Consider the following 8,997-nt stretch of genomic DNA (forward strand, 5'->3'; position numbering starts at 1 on the left):
TTACTTTACTGTACAATCGATGATCATAAAAGGACTGAAAGCTTATCTCAATTGTAACCAACCATGAACACTACATAATCTCACAAGGTCCATTTAGTAGCTGCTCTGGAGCTTTTGATCCTTTCAAATCTTACTCAACAGAATGCCAAGATTATGTTGTAACCTTGGTTCTCTGAGTGAAGAGACTATTTCTCCCCTCTGTTACATATTTTATCACTAAGAGCTGTAGAGAATGTCTCCAATGATTGAGCATGCCAGGGTTACACTCTAAACCCTATATTAAAGAGTACGAAAGAGTCTCTTAATGATAGAGAACCGAGTTTGTTGTTATGAAAATGCTCCTTTTTTTTTTTTTTCATCTCAACACTAAAAAGAGTTCTCATCCATGATCTTAAAATAATTTTAGTCACTTTTTTCTCCTCATGATGGGACCTTGTGACCGTTCTATAATTGGAGTAAATGGCAAAGTTACAAAGTGAAGTCAAGACTGACACTTTTCCAGCTGCACCTCATGAAACTTATTTAATAAGTGTTCTTATAAAACAACAACATCACACTTAGAATCAAATAGGTAATCAGAGCAACAACATATGAAAGGACATAAAAAAACATCAGTTGAACAAAAGTCTCCTTTTGTACTGAACTGGAAGTGAACTGTCAATGCTCTCCTAATTTAACAGCATGATTCCCTTACAGAATATTCACATATGTAAATACACATATTATAGTTTGATCCCTTTAAAAGTAAATTTAATTCTGCTATTCAAATGCCTTTTGATCATAAAATAGATTTGTTTATTTCATGTGGTCTGATTATAAAAAGGTAAAACTATGTACAATGATTGAAAGAGAAAAATTGACATAACAAATGAAAGATGTCAATAAGGGTCTTTGTCTAAATGATCCACATCAAAGTTATCCCAGTACAGGTTTTAAATCTACTTCAGCAGCTCTTTATTCAGAGAGCACGATGGTGAGTGACTCAGCAGCCAGTGACGTGACGGCCTCTCACTCAGCTGTCAAATATGGAGCTTGTTGTATTTGCTCCTGCAGTAACATTCTAGGGAACTTCTTCCTCTTTAAGTGCCATGTGCGCATTGCAGCAAATTCTTCATTCTCCTTTTCCTTTACACAGTCAGTGGATTCCAGGGTTTAGTTTGACAGGTCCACTGACAGTGAATGTAGTTGACGCTCTATTTAAAAAAACTTCTTTGGTGTTTCTGAGCTGATTCACTTCAACCCACCACAGACCGTCTCATATTTTTACCTGTGATGTCCCTCATCGGATGCTGTGAACCAGCAGGATGTCCAGTGTGTTCCCTTTTGTACTGCTCTGCTCTAAAACAGAGTTTAGCTAAAGCCTGGACCCTGCTTCAGCTAGTTAGTTAGTTAGCTCCTTATGTCTACCCGTAAATCAAATCAACCATGGAATTATATATATATATATATATGTAGCTGTTCAGAAATCTGAATGTGTGTGTAAATCTCTATTTAAGTACAGTGACTTCAGAAGCAACAGGGATTTTCCATGGTGGAAAATGGTACTGGAGGTTAGGGCAGGCATTATCTGGCCAGATGAATCACATGCACCAGGGCACAATTTAATCTGACACTTTATGACTATTCTACCTATAAAGTCAAGCCAATATAGTCTGCCGTCCATGACTGTGCTGACTGTCGATCACTACAATAGCATGAATCTCCAGTCCAAGCTCTTTCTGCTCCAGACTGTGAATGGCCACAATTGTCAGTTGCTACAACCCTAAAACAGCCGTCCTTCTCACTTCCTGCGGTTGCCTGGTAGGTGCATTTCCTTGAATCTTGAATAGAACCAAAAGTGAAAGCTCTTCCTGTCCAGATGAGACTTGTCCAGAGTGCTTGGGGGTTTCTGTCGTACTTCCCCGGATCAGTTTGATGGAATGCGAGGGCGGGGTTGCTAGTTGACTCTGGCTGCTTCAGCAGAGACTTGCAAACCACCTACATGTAGACGCAATGAGACCGTCACAAAGAGAGGAAGGAAAGGTTATGGTTTAAAGGAACATACACTGAACACTTACTGTAACTGTAAGACTCACGTGGTCTGATCCTGATTGGCCAGATGAGGATGGAGCACAGGGCCAAAGCTGCGACAACAGCCACACCCCCCGTCACTATGACCATGATGTAATGATAGAACCACACGCAGGCTGGACAACACAGCACAGAGCTGAGAGAGAGGTGACCACAAAACACAGAGTCACCCACAGTGTGAGGGAGATACAGCTCCTTCAAAATAAGACTCCTCATACACACATCTGTATGTGCAGCTCACAAAGTAAACTGTTGAATCATCAGCAGGATGCTTCATTTTCTGACATTCTGCATATGTATACAATTTAGTGTAGTAATGTATTAGCCTACCGTTGTGTAGTATATATTGTGTTGGTAGAAGTAGACAAACTCAACACTCAAGCTAAAGAACTGGATTAAAAAGAACTTCACCAGAACAACAGCACTGAATTTGATGTTTGTATGATAATTACAATGTCAGCATTTTTAGTTAGTTTGCATCTGCAAAAACCAAGAAGGAACTAAAGCTGCCATGTACACATAGTGGAGTAAAAGTGAAGTCGTAAGATGTACAACACAGTATATAAAAGCACAATACTTGAGTAAAGTTAGTTGATTACTCACCACCTCTGGGCAAACTAATGACATTAGTGCTAATTAACAGCTGTTAGCCTGCCAACAGGCTAATTCAATGACACCAGACCTGCTCAACATGAGCGCTGTCATTGTTAGCATGCTGCATTAGCATTTAGTGCAAATTTGCCAGTGGAATAAAAAAGTGGTGATTCCAGAACAGTTCAACAGTGCAATGCTCAGCTTTTAGCCATGAACAAATGCACACGGTGTCTCTTTGTTTGTCAGTGATGATGGTCGGTGAGTGTTCACTACTCAGTACTGGGTGTATATTATATAGGAAGTAATGAATAAAGGAGTCATTTCTGTGTGTGTGTGTGTGTGTGTGTGTGTGTGTGTGTGTGTGTGTGTGTGTACACTAACTGGCAAGGATGCATTGCCTGGATGACCATCACAGCCACTCCATTCGCCAGTTTATCAGTGAAACTCATGGCTCCATAAACAAACGCTCCACTTTGCTGCAGAGAGAGTAAAGGAGATGTAGAGCGCACCGTCTGGGAGCTCACACCTGTATCCCACCTCCATCTCTCACACTTGCACATGCATCTTACCGTCTGATCGGCAATGAGCTCGGCAGTCATGGAGAGCGATATGACCAAGATGGTGGCTGACCCCGCCCCCAGAAGCACCGATGCCCAGTACACCCGGTCATCCATCGTCTTGTCCAGGAGCACCCAGTAGGAGAAGGCCATGATCAGCAGCAGGCCCACAAAGTAGGTGAGCTGGACCAATCGGAGAAAAAACAAACATGGGTTATGACTGTAGTCTAGGTTTGATACTTCCTCTTCAGAGAACCAGTCCATCAACTTTTACCTCCCTGTGTTTTTACAGCTCATAAGAGGTCTGGAACCAGGCTGACGTAAGAGGTTCCACTTACACTTTTGCCTATCAGTTTACTGACAGGCTTCATGATAAAGGAGGACAGGAAGCCACTGACGTACATCACTAACGGGATGGTTGCTATGTAGTTCTGTTGGAGGGAACAAGAAAAGAAGACAGCACAGCCTTAGGAAAGGAACATTTGATCTGGAATATCAAATATATGCTTATATGGAATAATGCTGCGTTACCTTGGGCAGCTTCAGAGTGTTAATGAGATACATGGAGATGTAGGTCTGAGACAGATTGACTATTAACCTGGTGGACATGTAGAGTAAGGCCACCTACAGAGACACACAGCCAAACACACATCTGTGAGATGGTGAAACACTGTTGTGTCTTTGGTAAAAATGCAATATGTGGCAACTGTTGGGATGAAGTTGCAAAAGGAACTGCTAATTGCAAACAGTGTGTTTTATATGGCCAGCAGCACATAGATCTTGTAGAATGCTCCTACCTGGTAGAAAGACGGCTGCTGCAGCCAACATTTCCACTGGAGAAGAGATGAGGAGGGGCGTGGAAGCAGGGGCCTCAGCTCCCCCTCCTCCTCTTTGTCATCAAACCTCCCTTCTTCTCCTTCTGCCCCCCTTGCTGCTCCAGGCCTCCTCTCCGTGGTTCCCACGTGGAACAAGATGGAGAAGAAAGCACCGATGGCGAGCACGATCAGCGCCAGGTTCTGTGATCAAACAGAACACGGCTCAAGACAGAGTTTGTTCTATGTTCCTTGTTTTTATTACACAACATTAAAATGAGCAGAAACACATAGTTGATTTTGTCAGTATTGTAAATGACTGATATCTAGAAACAGCTGCTCTCAGTGTTGAATAGAGGGACAGAGGTTCAAGCTGCGTTTGCTAATGTAAGTTAATCGATTTAAAAACATCCGAAAGAACTGATCATTAGAAACCTGGACTTATCTAATCTAAATAAGTATCTGCAGCAGCACGAAACATTTTTGATTTGATTTGAAACTCAGTCTATTCTTGTTTTGAGGCTGTTCCATTCAAGAAACTGAAGATCTCACACAACACTGCTCTTCTCACAAAGCAGCAAAAACAGGCTCTAACCACAATAGAAATCGGAGTGAGAGGACTAGTACTTCAGAGTGTCTAGTTTGAGAGACAGACACACCACTGGTCCTGAGCTGGCAGCTTCATAAAACTGTGTCATTAAAAAAACCCTCTCAACATCTACAGTGATGAAGTGACTCTGGAATGCTGCAAGTTGCAAAGAACTCGGTCAGACAGACAAACACAGAGGGCGAACAATGACAAATCTAAGTTTGAGGTGCTGGAATCACAAAGAGGAACATTCGTGATGTGCTGACTCAGAATCAGGCATCAAGCATGCTGGAGGTAACCTGACAGTGACAAAGTGGGAGGTTTAGTAAAAGAGATCTTGAAGAAGGAAGGCTAATGTTGCAGCGTCATTCCAGATCCTGTGGACAGCTGCTGACTGGACCTAATTTTGTCCAACAACAGGACAATGAACCAAAGCACAGGTCCAATCTCTGTGAGAATGATTTAGTGAAGAAGCAGTCAGCTGTGTAGCTGACTCTGTGGTCTGCACGTCACTGGATCTCAAGCCTACTGAGATATTGTGGGAGCAGTTTGGTACGGATATTATGTCTATCAAGCCACTCCCATCTGTAGGAGGTGCTTAAAGACGCACAGAGTTAAATCTCTTTAGTATACTTCAACAAACTGACAACTGGAAGATTATATTGCTGTATTGCAGCAAATAGGGTTTCTTTGAAAGACTGAGGGACTCAACTAAAAAGGATTCTTTCCAACTCTTCCTTTTGCTCTCGTTCTTATTTAGACTCATGTTATGTAGGTTTTTCTTTGTACATTTGTAAGTGACCTCAAACGTCTGAACCATAGCGTAGGCTAGTGGTGCTGCTTGCTTTTTGGGTTTGTTTCACTTTTCCCACATTGTGTGAATGTAACCTGTTGCAGACTCAACTTTGATCCAATCTAAACCCCACCACACGCTGATCTCCATTAACACAACAGATATGTGGAGCCGCAGACATGAGGGCCATTACTGTACTGTACAGTGAACCAACAGCAGAGCAGAGGGACCTGCCTGCAGACAAAGATGGAAGAGCTCAGCGGGAAGTAGTTGACTTTTTCAGGAAGCTAATCGCTCGAATGTTTCTGGGTCTTATCGCCTCGACCAGCAACCTTCTCTAACCCTAACCACTGGACCCTATTGCCTAACCATAAAAATTTTTGTTCAAGGTCCACTAAGACAACTTCCAGTTAAAGTACTGGAAAACTACTTGCTGCCGAGGTCAGCAGTCCGCTACCTTCGTCTGCAGTCCTACAGTTCTTGGGTTTCATGACTGCTGTAGTCTTGATTACACAATAAATGTCCAATTCTAGGAGGACTACCTTCATGCTCACTCGTTTTCTTTACAGCTTTTGTCTTTTCCTCTTCATGTTTCCACCTCCAACATGTTTTTCCATTTAAATGTAGGTCAAACTAAGTCTGATGCAGTAAGTCATATCATTTCCATTTTATTTGTATGTGGAAGTCATCTCAAGACACTTTACCATGTTTAAGACCTTACAGAGTACAACTGTATACACATTAGCTTCCAGAGAGGGGGTGTTCCTTCCACAAAATAAATGTTTGTTTCTAATCTAATGTTATCAGCAGTCCTGTCAGGACCCTGTTGAACATTAGTGCGACTGTACACCGCTCGAGTCCATGTGGGATTTTTCAAAAGCTCATTTTACTGCTGTTAAACATTACGAAGCGTCAGGTGATTAGAACTGCTCCTTACCCTGAAGATGGGCATATCCACTGGTCCCAGTGTGTCACCAAGCTGGCTGTCATCTGTGCCGGCCTGTATGTGGAACAGCAGGTAGGCCACAGCATACACTGTGATGTTGGCTATCACTGTGAATGCATACCTGCAAGCACACAGAGGAGAAGCTGTGTATCCTGGACCAGTAGAATACCTTACTGCTGTGGTCGCTGTGTGTGTGTACAGGACATACCTGTATGCAGTGAGTTCTACTTTAGCATGCTCACAGGTGACAAGCTCCGGAATGAGGGACAGGTGGGAAATCTGCGTGGCAGCCCAGCCGAACTGGAAGATGATAATGAACGGGACGAAGTAAGTCAGACTGGCCGACTGAGGGGTTAATGTGTCACAGCGCAGACACTGGTTGAAGATAAAGGCAAAGGACAGCATGACGCTCAGCGTACCTGGATAACACACACACAAGCAAACAGAAAGCACAAAACAATCTGTGAGGTTTAATGGTTCCAGGAATCTTTAATAACTGCTTATTAACCACTGAGAAACCACTTTGATATAAGAAGATTCAGACCAACACAATATGACATGTAAAGCATGTCTAACCTTTTACTTGTGAAGTCATTCAATAATAGATTGATCTGGATTGCCCCTAGACTTTTTATAGTCTCCTCTAACAGCTGGAAACATGATCTGACATGAATTAAATCAATAAAATATACTAAGGCAGCATGAGAGCTGGTTGTAATTTAACATCTGACTGACACAAACAACTGTTATTTGTCTTTCCTTGTAGGCACGCCTCATGTGTGCAGAAAACACTGACGTACTGTCCAGTTTACAGACTTCCTCTTTTTCTGATAAACCTTTTACCACCCTCAGCACCGTGTGGAACATCTTTTACAAGCTGTCTTATGTAACATGTCATATGAATGAGTGCCTTCATCATCCTGTCACTGTATGGATCTCTACAGCAGCTGTGTGCTCTCTGCATGTCCCATGTCTGTCCCTGTGTGTCTCCCCGACTCACCAACTAGATGCCATGTCTTCCTCTTGCCGTACTTTCCACAGCCAGGGGTTCGGTCGGACTCGTATCCGATGAGAGGAGTACAGACAGCATCAGCGACCTGTCCGACCAGCAGCAGGATCCCTGCAGCACAGACACGGTTCTCACCTCAGTATCACACTGTAATAAGACCTGTTCAAGCGCTGCTTTGAGCAGCATCATTTGCAGCTCCAGTGTAAACACTCACCTGCGTTTGTGTTGCGGAACCCGAGCACCGAGTGGTAGAAGACCAGCAGGTACGTGAACCACATGGACGCGCACAGGTCGTTCAGAAAGTGGCCCACCGCGTAGCTGAGCCTCCTGGGCAGCGGCAGAGAGCTCTCTGTGTCCGACATCACGGCTCGGCGGAGGCTTCAGGGGGACACGGCGCCTTCATCAGCCGGACTGACTGGCCGTCAATAAAAGCTTCAGCTCGACGAGCTTCATTCACTTTGGGAGGAGCTGGATGACGACACTGGTCTTTTCGGTTCCCCTTTCACGTGAACACGCCGCTCCCGGAGGAGCTGGGACACCGTTTCCCTTCGGTAACCAGAGGACGAAGCCGAAAACTACAGCATTAAGAACAATTATCGCTGGACGTCGGCAGACGACACGGTGAAGTGGACCTCTATCTGGACTACAAACAGATGTCAACAACGTAGACCGGCAATGATGACGTACGAGTGAAAGTCCGAAGAAAGAACCAATAAGAAGCCTTCGAGCTCCTGTCAGCCAATAGCGGGAGTCTCGCGGTGCAAGCTCCTCACGTGAGGGCAGGCTGACTGCCAAAGATCGTGTATGTGACAAGAGCAAACTCAAACTTCCAACGTTACATATAAACAGCCCTCAAAACAAGTGTGCAAAAGGAACACGAGAATCTCGAGTCTTATCAAAAGAACAAGATGCTGCGCTACAGCTGCTACTGAAGTCAGAGGAAACCACAGGAGTCCGTCCTGAGCTGCATGCAGAGTGGATCCAAGGTGAGAGAACGATGGTCACGTAGGAAATGACACCACTGTTGGTTGAACATGCTTCAATCTCGACACATGCTTCACTACTGAAGAAACTATTCCTTAAACCTCCGATGTTCCATAACATGATTTTTCACCTGGGTGGGTGCTAAAAACAGACAATGTGTCGGCGAGACAGGATCACATGATCCCTGGTTTCCCCCTGCTCGGCAAAGCAAGGAGAGGTTGGTCAACGGGTTACTATAACTAGAGAACAAACATAGTGCCACAGTTATGCACATCTTTTAATCCTTTTGTTTTGCACTCTTTTGCACACTTTGTAAATCTTATTAACCAGTAACATGAACGTTTTTCTGTCCTAAAAGACCACTGATCGATTCCCCTCAGGAGTCACTTCACCTGTCCTCTAGCACCACCATCAGGTACTTGTACTGATCTATTTAGTTTGGTCTTGTGTACATCACCTGAACAACATCCATCCGTATGTTAATATCGCCTTTCAGTCTGAGAATCGGACTGGAATGACCTTCCTACTTGATTGATTCATTTGACCTGAAAGGATTAGCTGATTAATCACCAACAGAAAGCAGATTCTTTTGATGATTCTTTTCGAGCAGGAAATAGCAAAAACAAGTAATTCATCAAGAAAA

The 8,997-nt window shown here is 43.7% G+C and overlaps 1 protein-coding gene across 1 annotated transcript; it reads right to left on the reverse strand.

Moving 5' to 3' along the window:
* Positions 1-494: 494 nt before the first annotated feature.
* Positions 495-8,297, reverse strand: LOC113171615 (major facilitator superfamily domain-containing protein 12-like). Its single transcript, XM_026374096.1, has 11 exons — positions 7,585-8,297; positions 7,362-7,481; positions 6,570-6,780; positions 6,353-6,482; positions 4,019-4,237; positions 3,753-3,845; positions 3,560-3,652; positions 3,234-3,404; positions 3,046-3,140; positions 2,076-2,206; positions 495-1,977 (listed from the first exon to the last, which is right to left on the reverse strand). The coding sequence occupies exons 1-11, from the start codon at positions 7,730-7,732 to the stop codon at positions 1,937-1,939; spliced, it is 1,452 nt and encodes a 483-aa protein (XP_026229881.1). The 5' UTR covers positions 7,733-8,297; the 3' UTR covers positions 495-1,936.
* Between the last annotated feature and the right edge of the window lie 700 nt (positions 8,298-8,997).

Source organism: Anabas testudineus, chromosome 17 (assembly GCF_900324465.2).
Source record: "Anabas testudineus chromosome 17, fAnaTes1.2, whole genome shotgun sequence".
Lineage (NCBI taxonomy): Eukaryota > Metazoa > Chordata > Actinopteri > Anabantiformes > Anabantidae > Anabas > Anabas testudineus.

Coding starts and splice junctions, on each gene's coding strand:
- LOC113171615 (XM_026374096.1), bottom strand. CDS start 7,732: ATGTCGGACACAGAGAGCTCTCTGCCGCTGCCCAGGAGGCTCAGCTAC. Junction 3,653..3,752: donor ACACTCTGAAGCTGCCCAAG/GTAACGCAGCAT, acceptor TCCCTCCAACAG/AACTACATAGCAACCATCCC. Junction 1,978..2,075: donor GCCAATCAGGATCAGACCAC/GTGAGTCTTACA, acceptor GTCTACATGTAG/GTGGTTTGCAAGTCTCTGCT.